Genomic DNA, 27,384 nt, shown 5'->3' with positions numbered 1-27,384 from the left:
GGGGGGCTACAAAGGCAAGAAGTGACTGTCTTACAAGCTTTCAAGAGGTAACCTAGATCCAGAGGGCATGGAGGAAGGTAGAATCTCCTTTGAGTAGTATCCAATCTGTCTAGATGGGGCTAATGAAAGGAAATGTGGATAGGTCGCTTGTGATACAATAGTGAATAATTGTTATCAGGACTTATTATGAGGGTTGGAAATGTAAAGGTAGACATTTTGTAGCAAGGAGGGGAGTGATTAACTTTGCAGTCTAGGAGCGGATGTCCCTGGGACCATCAAGGGAGAAGAGCGGAGAGTGGGACCCTACCCAGAGAAGCAGTAACGTCAAAGATGGAGGCAGAGATGATGACGTGGAGAGATGGAGTGGCTAGGGAATTTAGACCCAGAGAGAGAGAGGGGCTGTGTACTGGCGGCCAGGGGGCAGGGTTGTAGGGTATACACTTTGGTTGGTTGATGATGCATGGAGGGGATTGTAACTATGGCAATGAAACGATATATGATAGGATGAACGTAAAACTAATGTTTCCTCATGTAAACTATTACATAATTCACAATAAAATATTAAAATAAATAAATAAAGTACACGTAAACATCTTTCTAGAGTCCTGGTGTGGTGCTGTGGGATGATATACTGGTTCTCAAGGTCGGTTTGAACTGCAAGGTCAGCAGTTCAAATTCACCAACTCGATGGCACTTAATAACAACAATAGGTAGTCTCTGCTTTCAGTTAAGATTCATCTGATACCAACAATGATATCCCTTATTCCACGTCCTCATCTGAATCCAACTTGAACCTCTTGCAGTTCTCTGTCAATGTACATTTGCAACATTTTTGGATTCTCTTTAGCAAAATTGTACTTATGTGAGATATAATGATAGTGTCTGATAACTTCCACATTCCATTAGGCTACCTCTCTTTGGAATGGGCACAACTATGGATCTCTTCCAGTCAGTTAGCCAGGTAGTTGTCTTCCAAATTTCTTGGCATAGATAAATGAGTGCCTCCAGTACTTCATTAAATAGGAGTACTTTTAAAACTTTGTTCTAAAGTATTTTATCAGATATAATAATCAGGTTAATTTGTCTGAATTCCTTTCTTTTAATTTTTAGTACTTTTTTCCTTGCTATTTATGGAATAAAACTTAGGGCAAGTAACGGAGGATTGAACAATGTTTTCCAGTTCAACAGGTTTGGCTCATGGGTACCAAGATTCTTTGTGTCCCTTTATGGATTTCAGTGTTCAGCAAGATGATAATCTAGTGATCTAATAAATTAATCCACAGAACAAAGCCCAATTTAACTTAAAAACATGTCAGTGGGTAACGAGTTATCAAAAAGAAAATTTGTTCATTACCAAGAACTTATCTTGCAAAGCTGACCGTAGAATAACAGGAAGTGTATGTAAAATTCATCTACTCAGCGCTAACTTCATCTTTGGCTATGCTCCCTAGGCTATTGGCTTTGTAGGCACATGGGCTAGGAAAGCTGTTCCAAGGCTGTTTACCCTCATTTCTCCTTACCTACTCAAGTGAGAAGGTTATATTACATTATATAAAAAAATTCACATTTACTTATTTGCATAAGTATGTATCTTATTTTATGTATTATATGCTGCACACGACTGATCTCTTTTCCAGGAGCTTCCAAACTAGAACACTAATTCAGATCAACATTTAAGTATTGTTTTAATTATTGGCACTGAGTACAAAAAGGGTAAATAAGTAATAAAGTTTGTAAATGCAGAAAGCTTAGTGGAAAGCATCTAGGACGTTATGTAGCCCTAAGGTCCATAGTAGGAGTACTGGTGTGGTGATGAGGGTTAATGCACTGGACTGCAAAGTTGGGATGAACCACAAAGTTGGCGGTTAAAGCTTACCAGCTACTCCTTGGAAACCCTATACAGGGTCACTATGATTCTGAATGGCATGTTGATAACAGTCTTACAAGGTAACATATTCAAAGTGAAGGGTCTAACAGCAAAAGCAAACTTGAGGCTTCTGACCAGAGAGGGTGATGAATCCATGTCACAGAAACAGACAGCTGAGGAACCAGTACCCTGAGCATAGGAGTAATGACAACTCCAGCTCACTCCCAGGAAACAAACAAAACTCCTAATTTATGCTGAAATTCAATGGGTAATGTTAAATATGGGCACACACTTTTAAACAGATCTTTTCATGATTATCGCATCCTCCAAAATAAGTATTAAAATCTCCCCTGCTGTTTGAAGCCATGCTACAGGAACATGTGTGATATATGGGGAGGTTCTCTCCCGCAAACATAAGATCCTAAATTATTTCGGATGCTAAAATCCAGAGTGTGAAAGATGAGGGAGGTAGAGAGCGGTTGCCAGTCTACCCTGTTCAAAAAGACATATAATTTCCCCAATCAACAGCAAAGGGCGATCATAGATCCAAAACTTGAAGCTGCTTCTAATGAAAGGTACCGTGTGCAATTCTCTTCTTACACCTTTGCAGTTTACAACCCTAGTTAAAGTGTAGGAGAATCACTAGACTGCCAGGGTCCTTAGTTAAAATGTAGGAGAATCACTAGACTGCCAGGGTCCTAAGTGTGAAGTTGTTGTTGTTGTTAAGTGCCGTTAAGTTGGTTCCAACTTATAACGACCCTGTACAGGGTTTCCAAGGAGCAACTGGTAAGTTTGAACTGCCAACCTTGCATGAGAAGACAGGATGAAAACATGACTTCTCTAAAAAGATGAGCTATTCTATTTCAGGGATAGTCAATACCAACACCAGCAGTAGTATCAGACTTTCAGATGTGTAACTATTTAGAAACATAATTAATAAATACATACAGGATTAACAATGAATAAATTCTTTTGTAGAGAATTTCGACATCCAGTAATTTTCTTGGCACGGACATTCTTCTTCCATACATTAAAAGCCTTCCATTTCCGGAAAAGTGAAAATATGGGAATCTTTGTGAGTTCTCTGTGATACAGATATTCCTGCTCCCATCGATCAAGTTCGATATATTCAATGTCTTCATTATAAGTGTGTGTTACTGCATTCCGGCTAATAGTATAGAAGTCATTTTTATTGAGGTTCTCATAACTTACAATTCTATAAATAAAGGAAAATTGGGACAGATGAATAAAATGTTCAGTACAAAATTAAACAACTGCATTATAGTCAAGACAATTCATTACATAAGATTTACAGTCAAGATCCAGCTAAAATATATGTGCCATTTATCACATACCAAATGATTATGATTAAGAAATTGTTTAGCTCAAGGTATCCTGCTTTCAGATGCCCGTAAGGGCAACCTTCAACCATATGACTTACAGGAAATACATGAACTACAGAAGAAAAGCAATAAGGGAGTTATTGTTAAGTGCCGTCGAGTCGGTTCCGACCCATAGCGACCCTGTACAGGGTTTCCGAGGGTGTAAATCTTTACGGGAGTAGAAAGCCTCATCTTTCTCCCGCGGAGCTGCTGATAGTTTCAAACCGCTGACCTTAAGGTTGGCAGTCCGATTCGTAACCACTACGGTACCAGAGCTCCTTAATAAAATGTTGTTATGTGTTGTTAAATGCCATGGAGTCAGTTCTGACTCATAGTGACCGTGTATAGGGTTTTCGAGGTTTAAATCTTTGTTGTTGTTAAGTGCCGTCGTGTCAATTCCGACTCATAGTGACTCTGTATAGGTTTCTGAGGAGCGCTGGTGAGCTTGAACTGCCGATAAATCTTCTGTCATACTATAAACCACTTCCTTCAATGCTTATAGTATGACAGAAATACATGTACTAGACAAAGACTAGAGAGACACATTGCCAGTTTAGTAAAAATCAGAAGATACAACCTTGGTTGCTGAAAGTGAAGAAGACTTAAAATATTTACTGATGAAGATCAAAGAGCACAGCCTTCACTATGGATTGCATCTCAATGTAAAGAAAATGAAAATCCACACCACTGAACTAATAAACATTAGGCAAATCTGCTGCACAAGACCTTTTTAAAGTGTTGAAAAGCAAAGATGTCAGCTTGAAGACTAAGGCGCACCTGACCCAAGCCATGGTGTTTCCAACAACCTCATATGCATGCGAAAGCTGGACAGTGAATAAAGAAGACCGCAGAAGAAGTGATGCTTTTGAGTTATGGTATTGGAGGAGAATATTGAAAGTGCCATGGGCAGCCAGAAGAACCAACAGATCCATGTTGGAAGAAGTGCAGCCAGAGTGCTCCTTGGAGGCCAAGATGGCCAAACTTCATCTCTCATACTTTGGACATATTATCAGGAGGGACCAGTCACTGGAGAAGGATAACATGTTTGGTAGGATGGATGGTCAGAGAAAAAGAGGAAGACTCCTAGCGAGATGGATTGGCCAAGTGGCAGTATCAATGGGCTCAAGTGTGGCAACAATTGTGAGGTTGGCCCAGGATCTGGCAGTGTTTCATTCTGCTGTGCATAAGGTCACTGAGTTGGTACCGACTCAATGGCATCTAACAATAACAACAACAACAACAAAGGCGTCCTGTAGGTTAAGCACTAGAACACAATGTCTGTTTGAACTGAAAGGTCAGGGGTTCAAACTCACCAACCACTCCTTGGAAACTAGAGTTGGAACCAACTCAACAGCACTTAAAAACAACAACAACAAACTTTCTTAAAGGAGTCTTTCAGGAATGACCAGCTCAGACCAGTTCTTGGAATAAGCATAAGACCTCCACCCCTGATACTCATCTGACCTTCCAGTGGGAGCTGCCAAGTGCCTGCTGTCCAGCCTGGGATTCGAACTATGGTTGGGAGACAGAGCACATGTGTGCCACTCCATACTGTGCCCTGGCAAAGCTCCAGATGTTTTCATGACCAACTTCATCTGGATGAGACCAGCTAACTCCATTTTGGGATTTTCTTATGCATGTACCTCATTACCATAACTTCCCAGGGAAATCATAAATGAACATGAGAACCTTTGCCCGACTCAAGAATCTTTAAAGACTTCATCCAAGCAAAGACTGAGGGAGAAAGGGATTAGCATTGCCTAGAGTCCTCCTCGTCTCCTCTGGCCAGATTTTCCTCTCAGATCTTTTGCTCATGTGAAATTCGACTAGTCTAACTTGATCATTTTTGATCAAAAGAAGACAAGGACCCTCTGTTGCCGGTCAGCCTTCCCCTCTACCCCAATAACAACAGCTTTTCCTAAAGAAGTAAGCAAGATGAAGTTTCCCCATCCTCACTTCTGAGGAACATTCAGGTAGTATTTCTTTCTTTCTTTTTTTAAAGTTTTTTAAAAAAATGTGAATTGAGTGATAATTTTACATGGGAGAACATCAATTTTACATCATCGTTTCATTGCAATGATTACAATCTCCTCCGTTCATCATCATTCAACAGTATTTGTTTCTATTCCCTCTGTTGTTGTTGGGGTTTTTTTGGTGGTGGGGGAAGGATATGCACAAAACACTCGAATATATAATAATTTAAACTCAGGAATATATAATAATTTAAATAGCCAAAAGGCACATTCTGCAAGGCTGCCTCCCGGCAGCCAGCACTCAGTCTTTCTCTTTCCAAGAGTCCAGAGTCCTCAGCTGCTTCCTCTCTCCATGTCCTCATCTCTGCCTCCATCTTTGGTGTCACTGTTTCTCTGGATAGGATCCTGCATTCTGCTCATGCTCTTCTCCCTTGGTGGTCCTAGGTCCTCTGTTTCTGGACTGTAAGATTAACTACTCCCCAGTTTTTGTTACAAAACTTCTACCTTTACAGTTGTGACAGTCGCAATTAGTCATGATAACTCATTTACTCACTATTGAATCATAAGAATCTTATCCCCATCTCTTTTAACCAGACCTGTCTAGACAAGATGAAAACTATTCAGTGGGAACTCTACCTTCCCCCACACATTCTTAAGCTAAACTCCCTCTATGAAAACTTGTTAAGCCAGTCAATTTGTGCCTTTATCACCCCTTCATTTTAGGTAGTTGCCTGTCCTATCAATGTCTAAGTTGCCTGTCCCTATCAACCCTCTGTATAGAGGGGATAGGATTGATACTTGATGTGAAGATTCCTTCTTCTCTGTTGGTATTTTGAGCTACTACATCCATAAGTATAGGTCAATTTCATCAAATTGTAGCAATTTAAACTTGTTTCCTTTATTTAAAAAAAAATCTTTTTTTTTTTATCTTCTTCTAATTGTGTTCTGATTATCCAGCCATCAAGACTAGGTCAAATGGGTACTGTCTGCAAGTTTGGGCATTCTTGTGCATCTCCCCTCACTTTATATCAGATGGATGCTTCCTTCTCAGCTGTAGCCCTCCCTAGCTATGTCCTTGTCCATGGACTCAGAAGTCCCCAGATCTCACCACAATTTGGACCAACCGGTCCATCCTCTTTTCTCTCTCATCTCCAGGGCAACAGGAATCTATGGAATGTGGTTGAACTCAGCCCATTTCTTCATTGCTGCCTTTCCCCTGCTTCTTCTACTCACCAGTAGATCAATGTGGTCACCAGTAAGCTTACATGCCTGCTCATGTGTTCCCTTTGAGTTTCAGTCTTGGAGGGGTCTTTGTTCTGAAGGGACTTGATTGCTTGCCTTGATGGCTCCCCGGTGAACAATTTGCTTGTTCTTGTAGTAGCCAATCAGACTACCATTTTTGTTGTAGATTTTTCCTGCTGATCTTTCTTTCAAGAAGTATCTTCTGTTACTCTAGCTGTTCCAGACTGGTCTGCTGGTCCTTTCTAGTGGGACCGTCCCACCTCAGAAGGTTCTGGATGGGGCTCAGGATTCCACCTGAGGTCCTATACACTGCAAAGGCTCCACAGAAGTCTATTTCACTGGGCAAGTTCTAGGACCCATTTAAAATATTCCAATCAGTTATAGACTGAAGACAGGATTACAAGCTTTCTATTATCATATTTCCCGATATTCCTTTCTTTCTAACTCAAGTTATCTATTTTACAACAGTAGGCAAGGGAAACCAATATTCATAAGACAGTCAAGCATCTTAACACAATTTCCCCTCTTCAGACTATTCCTCGATCCCTATATCATGGAGCCCTGTTGTTCCAAGGTTGAGCATACATCACTATTTACCTCTGTCCCATTTAGCCCCTGCAAACCTGCCTCAGTGTTCCCTTATTTTCCATGTTCTTCCACCTCCCACTCCCTTCTTGTGTATTGCCCTCCCCAACACCTGAACTATGGTGTGTCTACCCCCCACCCTGTGCTCTACCATCCCCTTCAGATTGCTATTTCTTCTAAGACTGATTTGTTTGTTCTTCTGGTGGTCCATGGTACATTCAATGTTATTAACGTCACAATTTGAATGCATCACTTCTTTTTCTGTCTTCCTTTTTCATTATCCCATTTTGGCATGCGTTGTTGCCATCGAGTCAGGATCCGACTCATAGCGACCCTGTACAAGGTTCCTTGTACAGGGTTTCCAAGGAGCAGCTGGTGAGTTGGAACTCCCTGCCTTTACGGCCCAAATAGACTTTCGCATGCATATAAGGTGATTGAAAATACCGTGGTTTGGGTCAAGCACACCTTAGTCCTAAAGGTAACATATTGCTTTTTAATATTTTAAAGACATCTTTTGCTGCAGACTTATCCAATGCAATACTTTGTTTAATTTCATGACTCTGGCTTCCATAACATTCGACAGTGTGGATTGTAACACATTACAAATAACATTGTGAAGAATGGAAATTCCAGAGCACTTCATTGTGCTCCTGTGGAACCTGTTCATAGACCAAGAGGCAGTCCTTCAAACAGAACAAAGGGATACCCTGTGGTTTAAATTAGGAAAGCTGTGAGTTAGGGTAATATCCTTTCACCATACTTACTCAGTCTGTAGAATGAGCAAATAATCTGAGAAACTGGATTATATGAAGACAAATGTGCTATTAGGATTGGCAGAAGGCTCATTAACACCCTTATGGTATGCAGATAAAGCACCCTTGCTTGCTGAAAACAAAGAGGCTGGAAGCTCACTTACAGATGACAATCCAATACTACATCCTCCATTATGATTTACACCTTAACATAAAGCAAACAAAACTGCTCACAACTGGAACAGTAAAAAACATTGTGATAAATGGGGAAAAGACTGAAGTTGTCAAGGATTTCATTTTGATTGTGCAATCTTTCTTTAGGTTTAAATAAAAAATTACAATTTTGAATTTTTGCTCTGAATCTTTAATCTTTGCAAGTATGTGTTAACATATTTTCACACAACTCATTAGTTTATTAAATTCATTCAGGTGACCAAAGGACAGGTAAGTAACCCAGTTGTGACACCAAGAACTAGTGTTGGTGGTAGGTATGTGCCATTGAGTTGGTTCTGATTCATAGCAACCCTGTATAGGGTTTTGAGGTTGTAAATATTTATGAGAGCAGAAAGTGTCATCTTTCGCCCATGGAGGTTGGTGGATTCGAACTGCTGATCTTGGGGTTAGTAGCTCAACACATAACCTACTGTGTCACCAGGGCTCCTTGAAACCAAGATCTACCCTTCACTAACTGCAAAGTTGAATCATTCACAAAATATTTTCCTATTCTTCCTTTGGATCACCAATGCACTTCTGTATGAAACCACTTAGTGTTCTGCTCTAATTTATTTGTATAAACTGAAAACAGATGGATATGTGGTACCTTGGATTTTATTATATCCACAAATTTGACATGATTTTAGAATTTATTACTGCAGGGGAAAAACTTGTATATGAGAATTCCTCTGTGAATAAAATAATGTATTACTTGTATATCAGGGCTGCCATAATAAACTCTAGATGTAATGTACATTATTAATAAGTATTTCAATAATATTTCTTTTGTCGTGAATATTTCACCCACAAATTTGTTTTCCTTCCTTTTATCAAAGCTCTTCCATACACTTCACCTCAGTGACTGTAAATATTTCTGTGATCCTAGTCATTATTAATGTCTAGCGATACATCAGTATGCATAGTAACTTATTTTTTTGTGCACTGACACATTAATAACGTCCTGGACTATAGTGATCTCTCTTATCTAACATGTTGATCTACTGATGACATGACTGAGTTCCTTTGCTTTTCTGGCTCCAAAGAAAATGGTCAATTTCCATGCAGGCTGGTAAATTGCAACTCAGTAACAACAGTACATCATTCGGACTTTAAGTATTATATGGCCTTGCAACTCATAGCTTCTTAAGCCTTTTGACCTGATACTAATCCAGAACAGAATTTGGTTTCATGTTTTGCTCTTGCTCATGCATTAAAAAAGTTCAGACCCTTTTCTGGGTGGAGTGGATACCTTCTGGTAGGACATTCCTATAGCTTGCTTGATACCAGTAGTCTATCTGATAGCACTGCCATCATTTTCATGTAAGTAGGACATTTAAGCAAAAGGACAGAACATTAATTACTAGGACTCATAAATCCAAGTTTGAGATTATTCTAATTATGCTGCATAAGTAGTTTCAGACCTTTCTTTCGTTTCCTTTTTGACTACTGCTTGTCTTGGTGAGCTATGGTTTTTCAGTTTTAATAAAATTTGTCCATTATAGTGCAAAGATAAATATCTGTCAAAATTAAATCTGTTTAACCAAGGGAATTGTAGACCTTAATGGAATAAAAAAAAAAAATGGATTAAAACATTTTAGGTGATTTGCATTAAAAATGTTTTAAACTATTTAACAAACTTAATGTGGTAAGGAGCTCTGGTAGCGTAGTGGTTACGAATTGGGCTGTGAACCACAAGGTCAGCCGTTCAAAACTACCAGCTCTTCCATGGGAGAAAGAGGAGGCTTTCTGCCCCCATAAAGATTTATAGCCTCAGAAACCCTATACAGGGTCGCTATGAGTCGGAACTGACTCCACGGCACACAACAACAACAACAACAATGTGGTAAGAAAAAGCAGGACACGTTGGAATATATGTTTAATTAGTTGGAGAAATAAGATTATGGAAAATTAAATTAACAAAATATAAACTATTACTTCTACACATGTATGATAAAATATAAAAAAGGCCTACAGCCCTCTTTAATAAATTAGCTTTATTAAAGTATGTTAAAAAATTATCTTAAAATTTTTTAAAAATAATTTTATAAACAATTCATTATGAAATTAAATTAGGACTTAGGTTTTGTCTAGTTGATAAAACAAAAATAAAACAAGAAGGAAGAAAAGAGAGGGAGAAAGATGTATGAAAATTGCTTAGGTGTTCCTCCTTAAATTCATAATCTGCACTAGTTCTGTTAGTTTCAAAAAATACTTTCTGTTTTGTTCTTGATTTTGTGTATAAACACACTTACCCTCCCGCATATTTCAAGGAAACAAAACCTACTTGCTATTTTACTACATGACATTGACAAGATGCATAGTCAGTAGCCCTGATTGGATGAGATTCATATTTTTTACTCTTTGTCAATGCTGAGACAGAAGATCTACTGTTTGTTGTGTGTGAACGATCTCTTGGAGCAGCAGTCTTTCTTCCTATATACATAGTTACCTAGCACATTGATAAAATGTTCAGGCAGTGCTAAATCCCACCCACCTTTTCCAGTCTAACTCCTAGCTCATAATTACATGGAAAAAGCTGTTCTTTTATGTTGTTTTGTACAAAAGAACAAAACACCGCCCAATCCTGCAAAACCATATACCATGGTGGCACACCAGAATATCTATAATACTCTTTTGCTGCACAAGATCATCTACAGCATGTGGCCGTCTATTACCAGACTGACATTCCAACACATGTAGACTTCTGGAACTTATTCCTGACAAAACTGTCAATGCCTCACACGTACCACTAAATTCATTTTCAATAATACATTTAAGTGAAATTATTTTCTTGCTTCAAGAAACCATTATAAACACACACATTATGGAACTGCATATTAAATGCATTTACCATACTTAAAAATTGTATGAAGATACTGGAGCTATTTTATCACATTACTTTCAAAACAGAGTTCAGTATAATAGCATTAGTAATGCTGAGTCAGTATTTGCTACTTTTAACTTCCAAGTTAGCTACTTTTTACTGTTATTGTTGCTGTTAAGTGCTGTTGAGTCAGTTCCGAGTCACAGCGATCCTCTATAGGGTTTCCAAGGAGCAGCTAGTGGATTTGAACCACCAATCTTGTGGTTAGCAGCCCAGTGCTGAGCCTATAGCACCACACCAGGACTCCAGCTAGGTAGCATCAAAATCATTGCGTTTAATCACATGGTTTGCAATATGTGCAGTTCAGAGTAGGGAAGGCCCTGACCTTTTTGGTCATTTCCAACTGAGCAGGGGAACAGTTCAAAGTGTTAACTGTGTCAATCAAAAGCACAGGGGTGACTAAGGGCCAATAAGAGAATTCTTAGAAGGTCTGATCACCTTTTTATGCAGCAGATTATGGGAAGGGTCGCTCAATGAATTTGGTTGTTGTTGAAAGTGCCACCAAATTGGTTCTGACTCATAGTGACCCTTTATAAGGTTTCCAAGGATCAATGTGTGTTTGAACTGATGACCTTGTGGTTACCAGACTAGTGCGTATCCCACAACGCCATACCAGGACTCCAGTGAATTTGATGGCAAACTGAATTTACTCCTTTGTTGTTGTTGTTAAATGCTGTCTAGTCGGTTCCGACCCATAGAACCCCTGTATAGGGTTTCCAGGCTTTAAATCGTTAAAGGAGCAGAAAGCCTCATCTTTCTTTCGTGGAGTGGCTGGTGGGCTTGAACCACAGGCCTTGTGGTTCCCAGTCCAGTGCTTATCATATGGAGCCACTGCATTCCTGAAATGACTTTCTCTCCTCACTTAATATCGACCGACTTCATTTAAGACAATAGTAAAGTTCTCTACTGCCTTACGGTTTTGTGTGCTGGCTACACGTCTGTAGTAACAAATGCTAAGGCCCCTTACAGGGTGCCTGACTGGCAGACATGTGTGCAGTATAAAGGAAGCTTGTATGGCATGTATTTCACTGCCCAGAAGGGGAGAAGTCATGGCCTCCCCAATTCACAGGGGTACAAGGTAGAGCAGAGGGAGGGCTGGAGTTAGGCTGCTAGGAAGGGACACTTCCGGGTGAGTCCTAGGTGCTTATAGGAAACGGAGGTCAGGGCAACAGTAGCCTGTATCCTGAAGGCTGATCACCCTTGGGGCTGAGAACAGGGCCCTGGGGTCTGGCCCCGTCCCAGCCCCAAGGGGTGGCAGGGATTGATGCACTGTGGTCAGAAGCAGCCCTGAGATGGGGTACTTGGGCCTGGGGCTCACAGGACCCTACACCAGGTGACTGGCACCTGCGAGGCATCTTCTTGTGGTTGCTGTTTCGAGCTGTGGAGTTGGTTCTGACTCATAGTAACCTTGAACCGCTGACTTTGCGATTCATACTGACCTTTTAGTCCAGTGCTTATCCTATAGCATCCCACCAGGATTCCTTATGCACAACACCTTATGCTTCCTCAATGCTCCCTTCTGGTGACAGCGGGACAGGCTACCTGGGCAGGGGTAGGGACAGTGAGTGACTTACCTGCAGCAACTTAATTTGAGGCCAAGGGCAGAGACTGGGCCTGACCATCATGGGCTTCAGAGAAAGCCCAATGCTCAGAAGGACATTGGAGTGGAGGGGAACAAGGTAAAAGCCAGGGGATACTTCATGAGGGACTGGTGGGGCAACCCAGTAGACAACGTGCTTCCTGCCCCATGCAGCACCCAGGCCCTCTCGCCCATGGACAGAGAGTCACCTGCTCCCAACATAACCACCAAAGGTATCATTGAGGGGATAAGCCGGGGCTACCTAGGGAGCACATAGGCTCTGTAGGATAAGCACTGGACTCTGAACCATAAATTTGACAGTTTGAGCCCACCAGACACTTTGTGGGAGAAAGATGAGGTTTTCTGCTCCCACAAAGATGTGCAGCCTTGGAAACCATATAAAGGGTTGTTATGAGTCAGAAGCGACTTCCTAAAAATATGGTGAGGTCAGGAGAGGAAGGGGACCCTGGGGGAAGGAATGGACTCTGGAAGACTACGAGTGGGGAGCAGCAGTGACAGGCGACCCCAGCACAGGTCGAGGGGATGGTCCCAGTACAGTTGAGAATGTAAGGTGATGTAGTTGTCCCCCATTTGCACATAACACTGGTTTTGGCATTAATGACCTGGTCTTTGGAACCTAACCATTGGATAAATAAGGAGTGGGTATATTATCACCATCAGTGTAAGACAAAGATAGCCAACAGAGGAAAGTCCTATGATAAACCCCACACTTCACTATCCCAGGAGTCTGCTGTGGTGCTGGGGCATAATGCACTGGACCTCAAGGTCCGTTAGAATCACAAGGTTGGAGGCTCAAACTCACCAGCCGCTCCTTGGAAATCCTATATGGTCACTGAGTCAGAACCGATTGGATGGCACTTAACAACAACAACAAACACTATCACAGCAGGCCTAATGGTGCAATGGTTAAGCATTAGGGTGCTAACCAAAAAGTACGTGGTTTGAACCAGCTGCAGAAGAAAGATGTGGCCGTCTGAAGCAGAAAGATTACAGCCATGGAAATTCCAAGGGCAGTTGTAGTCTGCCCTCTAGAATCCCTGTGAATCAGAATCCACTCAACAGCCAACAGGCTTGGTTTACGAGTCAGGCTGCTAACCTCAAGGTTAGCAGTTCAAAACTACCAGCCGTTTTGCGGGAGAAAGATGAGGCTTTCTGCTCCCGTGAGCTATGAGTCAGAACCAACTCCATGGCACCACCACCATCAGCTATTGGTGTGGTGCTGTAGAATTAGGACTTCAAATCACAAGGTGGACAATTCAAACTCACCAGCAGCTCCTTGGAAACCCTCCACAGGGTTGCTATTAGTCAGAACCAACCCAACGGTCCTAACAACATTAACTATTGTGACTCTGTATGATAAGCACTGGCCTGCAAACCACAAGCTTGGTGGTTCAAGCCCACCAGAGACTTACTGCTCCCGAAAAGATTTATAGGCTCAGAAAACCTACATTGGGTCACTTTGAGTTCGACAGCACTTAACAACATTAGCTATTGTGCTGAACTTGGAAGCAATTAATAGAGTCACAATTGTGACTCTTCTGATTATTGTATCTTAAGCAGTAGACACAAAGTACATATATGTGTACTCTTCATCAATAATAACACCTAAATTACTGAGTTCTTGTTTTTTAAAAAAATCTTATTTTTACTTGTTATGGATGAATTGTATGTCTCAAAATATGTGTTGGAATTATAACTGTGGATTTAATACCATTTGAGAATAGAGTTTTTCTTTGCGATGTAAATGAGGTCAGTATTAACAACAGACAGAAAGTATGTGTATATGCATTATTCATCAATAAAAACACCCTAAGTTATTGAGTTTTTTTCAAAAACTAATTTTTACTTCTACTTGTTATGGATTGAATTTTGTCTCTCAAAATATGTGTTGGAATCCTAAGCCTAAAACTCTGAACGTAATACCATTTGAGAGAAGAGTTTTCTTTGCTATGTTTAGGAGACCACTGTCAGTGTAGGGTGTGTCTTAAATCTAATCTCTTTTGAGATATTAAAGGATCAGACAAACAGTAGTTAAATTCCAAACCAAACCTACTGCCATCTTCCAATCACTAGGTCAGCAGTTCAAACCTACTAGCTGCTTCTTGGAAACGCTATACAGGGTCGATATGAGTTGGAACCGACTCAACAGCACTTAACAACAACAAGAAAGCTTTATGGGTTCAGTGTTTATCCTACAGTACCACCAGGCCACTCCATAGGCACAAGGAAGCACAAATGCAGGGAAGATACTTGCAACATGGAGAATCAAGAACTGTCTCTAGAGGAAGTGGAAGAGATCTTCTCCCAGTGACAACAGAGCGCGCCTTCCTCCAGAGCCAGTGCCAGGAATGCAAACCTGTAGGCTCCTAACCTGTGAGAAAAGAGATTTCTGTTCCTGTTAGTCCACTAAGACACTGTTCTATTAGCAAAGTGGAAATGGCACGTAAAGCAATTCATGCTTCATCCATTTTATATATTTTGCCCTCTGGTTTTTCTTAGCAATCAGAAAGTACCAAAACTGTTCTCAAAATAGATCATATAACATTATATAAGTGTATGAGAAGCATGATAACCAGCATTGTGGGTTGGTGTGCTGGACAGCAAGGTTGGTTTGAACTGCAAGGTCGGTGGTTCAAGCTCACCAGCTGCTCCTCAGAAACCCTATACAAGCTCACTATGGGTTGGAACCTACTCGATGGCACTTAACAACAACAGTCCATAAAAATTAATTATTTAAGTTAAAATTATTTTATTATTTAATACTTAAATAATAAAAATTATTTATTTTTTAAAAGACACATGGAAAAAATAAATAGAATTGTTGTATCTGGAATCCACTGATCATCTAATGATAACCAAAATTAAATCTGATCATATTTGTTATTATTACCCAATCAATGAAGGCTACGACCTGCGATCTTATTTATAGTTTCCAATATTAAATAAAAGAGAACTCACTTCAGGTTATATGTGTCATACTCGATGGAAGACCTTGCCACAGCAGGGATCATATAAAGAAATCCAAGATCCGCATTTTCGCGTACTATTTTAATGATTGTCAAGGGATCACAGATGTTGCCTTTAATGACTTCTTCCCGGTCATGAAAAATATACTCAGTGCTAACTGAAGAAGCAGTCTTGTGGAGACCTCTTTTCCCAAGACTGGTACGTGGAAGTTTAGGTGGAGAAGGGAAGAACATTTCAGCAGAGGACTTTCGTATCTAAAAAACAAGCAATTTTTCTTTAATGAGTCTTTGCACATGAAAAATCTAAGCTATATAAAAGTATTGCATTTGCGCAGATATGCTGTAAAAGACCTCTTTAAAGTATTAAAAACAAAGATGTCATTTTGATGATTAAGGTTAACCTGACCCAAGCCATGGAATCTTCAGTCACCTCAGATGCACTGAAAGCTGGACCATGAATCACGAAGCTCAGAGAAGAAGTGATGTATTTGAATTATGATTTTGGCGAAGAATTTCAAAAGTACCATAGACTGCTGGCATTAACAAGTCTGTCCTGGAAGAAATACAGCCAACATGTTCGTTCTTAGGAAGGATTATGAAACTTTGTCCCTTATACTTTGGACATATTATCAAGAACCAATCCATGGAGAAGGTCAGTATGCTTGGTAAAGTAGAGGTCAGTGAAAAAAAGGAAAATCCTCAACAAGACAGACTGACACAATGGGATCAAACAGAACAATTGTGAGGCTGGTGCGGACTGGTCAATGTTCCCTTCTGTTGTATACAGGGTTGCTATGAGTCAGAACTGACTGGATATCACCTAGCAACAACAGCAACGTAGAGGTAAGAAGCTCTGGTGGTGCAGTAGTTAAATGTTTGGCTGCTAAACTAAAAATCAGCAGTTCAAACCCTTCAGCTGCTCCATGGGAAAAAGGTGTAGCAGTTTGCTTCCATAAAGATTTCCAGCCTTGGAAACCCTATGGGGCAGTTCTGCTCTGTCCTACAGGGTTAGAATTGACTCAATATCAGCAGGTTTGATTGTTTTTGTTTTTTATACTGCAGATGCTTTGTTGAAAAACTAATGTAAATATAGAAATTATCTCTTTATTCCCTATTAGTGTGTGGCTGTTAGTATAGCTGATAGTTGTTGTTAAGTGCCATCAGTTGGTTTCAACTCATAACAACCCTCTGTGGGGTTTCCCAGGAGTGGCTGGTGAGTTTGAACTGCTGACCTTGAGGTTCACCGTGAGCTTGATGTTGAGTGCTTATCCTATGATGTCACACCAGGACTCCAGATAAAGGTTGCCATTTCAGCAAGAGATTGATTCAAAAAACAGATCATTATTCTCAGCCTCTGATTAAACACATCCTGCTGAACAGAAAAGGAGTCTTGGTGGTGCAGTGGGTTAACTGTAGGGCTACTAATCACAAGGTAGCTCCAGCCCACCAGCTGCTCCATGGGACAAAGATAAACGAGACCGTCTGCTCCTGGAAAGATTTATAGCCTCGGAAACCCTAAGGAGCAGTCCCACTCTGGCTGTCAGATCACTCTGATTTGAAACAGACTCGATGACAGTGGATTTGTTTTGTTTTAGTTGAATAGATCATGAGAGGAGATGCCTGGAACATTAAAGGACTATGTGTGATGATGGCACAAAAATGGAAGGAAACATGATCTTTGAATTAAAATTACAAACAAGTGCTTTTTTCACCTATTGGCTAGGGATGGCCGTAGTGGTACTAGTTCTTCACGTGGATGAGTAGGATCTACCTGAAAATACCTAGAACCAGAGCGATCTCACATCACCAATCTGAATGTTTCAACAGGACTCTGTAAGATAAGTATTGGACTGCTAAATTTAGGAAGATGTGGGTTCAAACCCACCAGTGCTCCACGCAAGAAAGAAGGGGCTGTTTGCTCCTGTAAAGATTTACAGTCTCAGAAGCCCTATATAGAGTCACTATGAGACAGAATTAACTTTATAGCAGTGGCTTTGGTTTGGTTTTGGATTGTTGTGGTTGTTAAGTGCCGGCAAGTTGGTTCCAACCTATAGCAACACTGGGGTTTCTGAAGAGCAGCTGGTGAGCTTGAACCGCCGACCTTGTGGTCCAAACCAACTTTGTAGTCCAGTGCATTAATCCATATTTTATGAGAGTAAAAAGGAATTTTGTCCCATTAATATATCCTGTAAAAGTTTTACTGCCTCTAAGTGAACGTTTTCCCACACTAGGGCTACACTGTTTCAGTGGAGCATTTATTTCTGATTCTGTAATTCAGTAGCTGGAGGGACACCACGGGTACAAAATGGGCTCAAGTACTGTGAGGATGGCCCAGAATCAGGCATTGTTTTATTCTGCTGTACTTAGTGTCACTGGGGCTGAAACGTACTTGATGGCACTTAACAACAAAAACAAACGATTAGTTGGAAGATGTGATTCAATTCTACGCATTACATTTATGTATATATACCAAATTTGGGGTGAAGGTTTTAAAGGAAGTATTTATTTATAAGAACAGAACATCTATGTATAGCACACCTCTGTGATAGATGCTCAATTCAATCTGACAAGTCAGTATCTTCCTTAATTACTAGAAGCCTCCAACTTTCCTTATCTGCCAAGAAATCCTCAGTGTTGCATTTCCATTCTAAACTCACTCCAAGAAATGTAGATACAAAAAGTGACCCAATAACAAAAGAAGGGGAGTGGTTGATCTTGCAGTCCAAGAGTGGAGGACTCTGGGACCATCAAGGGAGAAAAGCAGAGTGCAGGACCCTATTCAGAGAAGCATTGATGCTAGAGATGAAGGCAGAGACGATGACAGGGAGAGATGGGGTGGTTGCGGAATGTGGACTCAAAGAGGGAGAGGGGCTGTGTGCTGACAGCCGGTGGGGGTAAATTGCAGAGCATACCCTTTGGTTGTTTGAATGGCTATATATTCCTGAGTGCTTTGTTGTACATCTAAAAAAAAACCACAAAACCCAGAGGGAATGGAAGCATGCTGTTGAATGATGGTGCATGGAAGGGATTGTAATCATTGCAATGAAACAAAATACGATAGGATGGATGGAAAGCTGATATTCTCCCATGTAAAGTATCACTTAATTCACAATAAAAACTTAAAAAAAAAAAAAAAGTGACCCATTACTTAGAATAAGCATCTTTTCATATCTATGCTCCTCTTTTTCCCATGTCTCCCTTCAATCCCTCTTAACTGCTACAAGTAGGAAGCTTAACCTAAAAGCTGATATTCCTTCTCAGCACTTGTTGTTGTTGTTGTTCTGTGCCATTGAGTCAGTTCCAACTTACAACAACCCTGTATGGGGTTTCCGAGGAGCAGCTGGTAGGTTTGAACTGCCCACCTTACGGTTTAGTGCTTATTCTACGGTGCCAAACCAGAACTTCTCCTTCAGATAGCCCTAAAATGCCTCCCCTTTAAAGGCTTTTTCTTTAAATTCAAGTTCCACTCAACAGCAAATGAATTAACTTCGGGGCAATGAGATCTTTTCTGGTCTTATTTAAGGTAGCTCGCTCTCCCTCTGCCCTTCACAAAAGCCATAGTACCTGGGTCTATACAATTTCATACAATTTAGTATATGATTTCATTCTGCCAGAATGAGCTCACCCAAATGCACAGTGAGCTCACTATTGGCTTCTCTTCAAGGCCCTGATTCTTTCACCTTCTCAAGCTCATTAACTTAGTATAACGTAGTACAAATTCCTAGGGTGGCTTCCCCTCCCCTAGGTGTAAGTGTCTCCTCTAGCACTACTTCAGCATGTGGTACCTTAAGTGACCAATGAGAGTATTTACCCACGAGTAACCAATCACTTCTTATCGCCATAACTGATTGAGGACCTAAGAAATGGTGGCATTATCTTGGGCTAATCTAACTTCAAAATAAGGCAGCAACATTAAAGGCGAAAACAAAAAACAGTAAGTTTTTAACATAAAGCAAGTAACTGACCAGAATGACTTTAATGACAAATCATAACCCACTGCATTTGAGTGTTCCCTTGTGCATCTGTCCACCTTCCCAAGGACAAAGCTTGCCTTCAACTCTTCATTTCTAGCACTCTAGCCTAGTGTCAACTAGCACTGAAATGTTTCATGAATACTGAAGGATCTTCTCAATAAAAAAGCATTATTGGTATCTTTATTTGGGGTGTGCCCTTCACATGTCCAACCACCTCTGTTCCTTGTATAATTAACTATAGGTATTCCTATGAATCCAAGCTCTGGTGATGTCTCCCTTAACTACATTAATTTATTTCTTAGGAGACAGCTCCCTCACTTTATAACTCTCACTAGCTATAAACACTGTCTTTCTAGTTAGATCAGTTACTACTTGATTGCCCTTCATCAAGACCTTCAATGACTGTAGTTGTTTTTCTTTGTAATTATGATGAAAATTTCATATGCATTATAACATTCAAAGCATTCTTTAGTCTTCTTTTAACATGGAAGAAAGCATCATAAGATATGTGTATAAATGTTGAGAGTTTCTTTTTGGATTTTCCTCCACACTCAAGATTTCTTTAAATAGGAACTAAGAAATCTTATATTCTCCAAACCCATTATACAGCCTGATAGAAAAATCTTTTGCTATTTTATGAGGGAAAAGGATACTGACAATACTGTATAAAACTTACAGAGTCAATTAGGTATTTTAGTACTCTACCTGCTTTTTTTGCATAGCATCTTCATACTCAAGAAAGTGAGCAAGTGATTCAGATTCAGCTGAACTTCCGTCTCTAGTGATTATGGGAGGTTTTAGGACTCCAGAAGAAATTAAATGAAATTGGTTCTGTTCATGTATGTATTCTGGCTGCTTATGATCTTGGTAGACTTTTAGCACTGGCTTTGGAGAAAAAAGAGACATGTTAATCTTTTTCACATAAGACAAAATTGCAAATGTGTCTTATCCTTCACTTTTGGACTCTTCCTTATTGGAAATTCATCTCAACCTTGGACTAATTTCCTATCTAAGGCACAATCCTAGCAGCAGCTATCATCTCTCCCCAGCCTACTGTCTAAGACTTTTGTACCTGTTGCCATGTACATACAATGAATGCTGATAGAAGCAAGGTCATGACCAACACACACAAACCTCGTGAGATCATATATCCATAATTTGTCCATCCATTATAAACACCCACCATTCAGGACCATGCCTACTGTGGGAAAACAATGTGTAAGTCTTCGGCCTTACCCCAAAGTAACCAATCACTTCCTGTTGCCATAACTGATCTAAGAAACAGTGCCATTCATTTAGGCTAATCTAACTTCAAACTAAGGCCAACGATACTAAAGGCAATAAGAACCTAGTTTTAAACATAATACACTAAAGCCAAGAATTCACCATAATACTTTATAGTTTCTAATTCAGCATGATAGTTAATCTCATATATTGGGGTATGGGTGGAAAAAAGGCTTGAGAGTCAGAAAAATCATGTTAAGTTTCTGTTGTTGAAGTTTTATTGTTAAGTGCTGTCGAGTTCGTTCTGACTCATAGTTATGACTTCTGTATGAGGCTTCTAAGGAGCTGCTGGTGGGTTTGAACACACACCTTGTGGTTAGTAGTCAAATGCTTTTCTAGATACATGTAAATTACCTTTCGATTTGGATAAAAATCCATTTGAACCATTCATGAAGAAAAGTCTAGTTGGTTTTGCAGAGAAGGGGATATCTCAGTTATTACTAATAAGGAGGAATAAAGACTAGAATCACAAGTTAAGAAAAGAGAAAAAGCAGCATTTATTTAGGAAGAATGACTACAGAAAAAAAAAAACCTGATAAAAGGAAAAGCGTGAACATTTACTAAAACCTTCTCAGAAGCGCAGGAACAAGAAAACTTAATCAAAATTAAGGAAATTAACTACAGATGGTAACAACATACCACGAACACATACAATTAGGACTAAAGTAAAGAAACACTGTGAGTTAAATGCACAACTCCTTCCCTCTCATACACTGAAAACACAATGTAGAGAAACACAATGCAGAGTGCCTTCAAATTTGTGAAAAACAGCTGACTACTGAACAGCAACAGCAAAAGTCAGGAAGGAGTGGATGGAAATTGTCGATCTAGAATTCCAGGCTCTGTGAAAATCCCTTTTGAGAAATGAGGTAACAGACATTTTCATGCAACCACAACATGCTTTGAGGATGAGTCAAAAATTATTCACACTCTGGCTGCAGACCTTACTTTAAGTTCTACATCATTTTTCAGTATAATCTCCTTGTTTTTCAATACACTTTGTCCATCTGTCAACAAGCTTTCCTACTCCCATATTTTAAAATGTTTAGGCTGAGCTGTGAGTCATGAATGGACCGCTATCTTCACTTCTTCATAAGAGGTGAATCTTTGCCCTGAAAGGACTGCTTTCAGGGGAGGGGACTAAATAGGTGAAAGTCCGATGGGACAAGATCAGGAGTATAGGAAGGATGCTTCAACACCTCAAAATGAAGTTTTTGAAGTGTCAACAGTGTGGGCAGACGTGTGTGGAAGCACAATGTCATGAAGGTCACAATGCCCTTGGATACAGTCCACTGTGTTTAATATGTAGTTTAGGCTTCAGCTCTTCAGTGTGCGCCTGACTGTAATGACCAACGTCAACTGTTGAAACTTTTTCCTGATAGTGTTCCACTACTGGCCCTTGTGTGGCTCTGCGGGTAATTCGCTGGACTATAAGGTTGGTTTGAATGGCAAGGTCGAGCTCACCAGCAACTCCTCAGAAACAGAACCAACTCAACAGCATTTAACAACAACAAAACTAGCCTTTGAGGATCCCAGAAAACTCTAACCATCAATCTTCTAGCTGATGGTTGACTTTTGAACTTTTTCTTGACCGGTGATTAAGGATGTTTCCATTCCATACTCTGCCATTCACTCTCAGGCTCACAGTGATGCATCTATGTCTCGTCACCAGTAACTATTTTTTAAAAGAAATATTTACCTTCCTTCAAGTATCAGTCTGATTTTGTTTGCAGATATCCAAACGCTTCTGTTTAAATTCTTCCATGAGTTGTTTTGGTGCCCATCTCGCACAAACTTTTTGAAACCCAAGTCTGTCATGGATTACTTCATAGGCAGAGCCATGGCTGATTTGCAAATGATCTGCCACATAATCCACTGTCACTCATCTATTCAACAGAATCATTTCACATGCATGCTCAATGTTGTCATTAGGACGGGCATTTTAAAATAACCAGAATGTGGATAATTTTTGACTCACTCTTGTAAAATCCACCATCATTACAGCTGTAATAGGTTTCAAAGGGGATTTTTTTGTTGTTGTTGTTGTTTAGGTAGTAGGAAAGAAATGCAGTAAGGAATAAAGAACAATAAACAGTGACCCTGTATAGGGTTTCTGAGGAGTGGCTGGTAGTTGAAGCACTGACTTGTGGTTCAAACCAACCTTGTGGTCTAGTGTTTATCCTACAGCACCACACCAGGACTTCATTTTACTTATAGAATCCATCAACATTGCAACCCAAGGTTTGAATTTTTCTTAAGTTTTCTCACCTTGAGAAATGTTGAGCATGTTCTTCCCTTTTGGTTTTCTAACTCCAGGTCTTTGCACATCTCATCATAGTACTTGATTTTGTCTTCTCAAGCTGCCCTTTGAGTAGGGCATACTTCCTTATTTCTTCCATTCACTTTAGCATCTACACTCAAGAGCCAGCTTCAGACTCTCTTCCGACATACATTTTGGTCTTTTATTTACCTGTCGTTTTAATGACCTTTTGTTTTCTTCCTATATGATGTTCTTGGTGTCATCCCACAACTCTTCTGATTTTTGGTCATTAGTCTTTAATGCATCAAGTCTGTTCTTGAGATGGTTTCTAAATTCAGGTGGGATATGTTTAAGGTTATATTTTGGCTAGCGTGGACTTGTTTTAATTTTCTTCATATGATCAACTTGCATATAAGCAATTGATGGTCTGTTCCACAGTCAGCCCCTGACCTTTTGTTGGCTAATGATAATGGAGCTTTTCCACAGTGTCTTCCCACAGATGTAGACAATTTGATTCCTGTGTATCCTATCTGGTGAGGTCCATGTGTATAGTTATCTTTTATGTTATTTACAAAAGGGATTTGCCTGTATAAGTCATTGGTCTTGTAAATTTCTATCATGCAACTTCCAGCATCATTCCTATCACCAAGGTCGTATTTTCCCATTACTGTGGTTGTTACCTCTTTATTTCCAATGTTCACATTCCAATCTCTAGTAATTATCAACACGTTTGATCAATTTCAGACTAAGGACGTTAGTAGAAACCTTTAATTTCATCATTATTTGCTTTAGTGGTTGATGCATAAATTAAATAATAGTGGTATTAAGTGGTCTTCCTTGTAAGCATGTGGATAGTATCCTGTCCTGTCACACAGACAGACCTTAAAATGTAATTTTTGATGATGAATGTTATGAAATTCCCCTTGACTTTGTCATTCCTGGCAATTAAACCATATGACTGGCAGATTCTGAATGGCCATTCCGCTCACTAATGCCTAGGATGTTGATCTTTATGCATTCCATTTCATTTTTGACAACTTCTAATTTTCCTATTTTAATATGTCATACATTTCATTTTCAAATTTTTAATGGAAAATTTCAACTGTTTCCTCTCATTTTGAGTTGGCCCCATCAGCAGATGAAGGTCTGGAAAGCTAGGCTCCCATGTCATCATGATCAACTCTACTTTGATGAGGTAGCTCTCCCAGTCATATTTTGAGTGCCTTCCAACTTGAGGAGCTCATCTTCCAGCACTATAACTGACAATGTTCTGCTGATATTCATGAAATTTTCACCTCTCCTTCTTCCTAGTTTGTCTTCGTCTGGAAGTTCTACTAAAACTCGGCCACCATGGGTGACACTGCTGGTATTTAAAATACTGGCATAGCATCCAGAAATATACAAGCCACCAAAGTACAAGAAACGACAATAAAAATAGAACTTGTCATTTATGTCCATCTTCAATAATGTTTATACAGTGAACAGCAAGACAGATTAAGTGCAAAGAACAGACGAGGAAATGTTTGCACATTGATACCCTTTAATCTAAGAAATTGGGGAATATAAATTTATAACAACAAGCATGTGTATATGAATGTAATATCTTTTTATTTCTGAAAATGGAAAGAAGCCATAAATTTCAAAATATAATACTATAGTAGGAAACTGAATCCACGGGAGAAGTGAGTCATTTTGGTATATAATTTGATTTTTTAACTATTTTACATAATTATGAAACAAAGTTAAATGTTTAAAGGTGATAAAAGAAAAGAAAAATGCGAAGCAAACATAAATGTGTAATACGGTTTCTATCACAACTGTACTTCCTCCATCCAGTGGAATTTTAGGTGCTGTTGAGTGTGGACAACAAAATGAAACACTGTCAGTCTTGAGCCATTCTCACAATCATTGATATGTTTGAGGCTATTGTTGTAGCCACTGTGTCTTTCTATATCCTTGAAGATCTTCCTCATTTTCACTGACCCTCTGTTTTATAAAGCATGATGCCATTCTCCAGGACTGGTCGTTTGGATGTCCTAAGCATGAGAGACAAAGTTTCTCCATTGTCTCTTCTAAGAAGCATTCAGGCTTTATTTCTTGCAAGACAGAATTGTTCCTTCTTCTGGCAGTCAAAGGTATATTCAGTATTCTTTGTCAACACCATAGCTCAAATGCACCAATTCTACAGTCTTCCTTATTCATTGTCCAGATTTCACATGTATATGAGGCAATTAAAAATACTACAGCTTGGGTCAGGTGCACCTTAGTCCTCAAAGTGACATCCTTGCTGTGTAACACTTTAAAGAGGCCTCGTGCAGCAGATATATGCAATACAATATGTCCTTTAATTGTTTGACTCCTGCTTTTATGACAATTGATAATAGATCCAAGTAAAATAACATCCTTGACAACTTCAATCTTTTCTGTTTATCATGATGCTCTAGCTTTGAAGATTTTTGTTTCCTTTATGTTGAGGTACTGTTGTTGTTGTTGTTGTTGTTGTTAAGTGCCACTGAGTCAGTTCCAACTCATAGCAACCCTGTGAAGATTTCTGAGGAGTAGGTGGTGAGTTTGAACTGATGACCCTATGGTTCAAACTGACCTTGCAGCCCAGTGCTTACCTTACAGAGCCACACCAGGATTCATAATACATATTAAAAGCTGCAGTCTTTGGTCTTCATCAGTAAGTGCTTCAAGTCCTCTGCTTTCAGCAAGCAAGGTTGTATCATCTGCATCTCACAGGCTGTTACTGAGCCTTTCTCCAATACTGATACTGCCCTTCTTCTTCTTTTTCATATACTCCAGCTTCCCAGATTATTTGCTGAGCATACAGATTGAATATACATAGTGAAGAGATACAACCCTGATGTCTTCTTTTCTGATTTGAAATCATGCAGTATACCCTTGTTCTGTTGGAACGACTGCCTCTCCATCTATGTATGCTGTTATTCTTGTTAAGGAATGTCTGGTGGGTTTGAATCACCACCTTGCAATTCAAATCAACCTTGTAGTCTAGTGCTTATCCTACAGTATGTAAGTCCTGTAATAGCACAATGAAGTGCTCTGGAATTCCCATTCTTTACAGTATTATCCATAGTTTATCATGATCCACACAGTCGCGTGTTTTGCATAGTCAATAAAACACAAGTAAACATCCTTCTGATACTCTTTGCTTTCAGCTAAGATCTGTCTAATATCAACAATGATTTCATATATTACATGTTGTCTTCTGAAACCAGCTTGAGTTTCTGGCAGTTTCCTGTCTATGTACTGCTGCAAATGGTTTTGAATTATCTTCAGCTAAATTTTAGTTGTGTGTGATATTGATGATATTGTTCAGTAATTCCTGCATTCTATTGAGCCTCTTCCAGTCTTTTGGCCAAGTTACCTTACAAATTTCTTGGCATAGACAAGTGAGCACCTCCAATAGTGCATCAGTTTGTTGAAACATTTCAATCTGTATCCTATCAATACCTAAAGCCTTGTTTTCCATCAATACCTTCAGAGCAGCTTGTCTTTCTTCCTTCACTGCCATCAGTTCTTAATCATTTGATAGCTCCTGAAGTGGCTGAACATCAACCAACCCTTTTTTGATACAGTGACTCTGTGTATCATTCCCCTCTTATTTTGATGCTGCCTACATTGTTTAGCAATGTACCTGCAGACGTTCGTAGAAATCTTCAATTTCTTCATCTTTGACTCTGGTGATTGGTACATACAACCTTGAATAATAGCTGCATTAATTAGTCTTCCCTGCAGGCATATAGATATTATCTTATCACTGACAGCACTGTACTTCAAAATAGATCTTGAAATGGTCTCCCCTTTTTTTGATGAATGCCATGCCATTCCTCTTCAATTTGTCATTCTCAGCATAATTTGCCACATGATTGTCTGATTCAAAATGGTCAATTCTAATCCATTTCAGCTCACTAATGCCTACTATAGGCTCAAGCTAGATTCAGAAGAGGCCGTGGAATGAGGGATATCATTGCTGATGTCCAATAATCTTGGCTGAAAGCAGAGAATATCAGAAAGATGTTTACCTGTGCTTTATTGATTACGCAAAGGCTTTTCATTGTGTGGATCATGACAAGCTATGGACAACATTACGAAGTATGAATATTCCGGAACACTTGATTGTGCTCATGAGGAATCTGTATCTGGACCAAGAAGCAGTTGTTTGAACAGAACACGGGAACACTGAATGGTTCAAAATTAAGAAAGTTGTGCTACAAGGTTGTATTCTTTAACCATCCTTACTCAACCTGTATGCTGAGCAAATAATCTGAGAAGCTGGGTTATATGAAGAAAAACGTGGCATCGGGATTGGAAGAAGACTCATTAACAACCTTCCTTGCTGAAAGTGAAGAGGACTTAAAAATATTTGCTGATGAAGATC

At 39.6% G+C, this 27,384-nt stretch overlaps 1 protein-coding gene across 1 annotated transcript in view; it reads right to left on the bottom strand.

Moving 5' to 3' along the window:
• Positions 1–27,384, bottom strand: part of DNAH6 (dynein, axonemal, heavy chain 6) — a 305,590-nt gene that overhangs the window by 265,854 nt on the left and 12,352 nt on the right. Inside the window, 3 exon segments of the mRNA XM_006866588.1 lie at positions 2,816–3,083; positions 15,457–15,719; positions 20,144–20,323. Of these exon segments, the coding sequence (XP_006866650.1) occupies positions 2,816–3,083; positions 15,457–15,719; positions 20,144–20,323 (711 nt within the window).

Source organism: Chrysochloris asiatica, unplaced genomic scaffold (genome assembly GCF_000296735.1).
Source record: "Chrysochloris asiatica unplaced genomic scaffold, ChrAsi1.0 scaffold00093, whole genome shotgun sequence".
In the NCBI taxonomy this organism is placed as follows: Eukaryota; Metazoa; Chordata; class Mammalia; order Afrosoricida; family Chrysochloridae; genus Chrysochloris; species Chrysochloris asiatica.
Note: the sequence above shows the minus strand (reverse complement) of the source record. Positions and strands in the feature narration are given on the sequence as shown.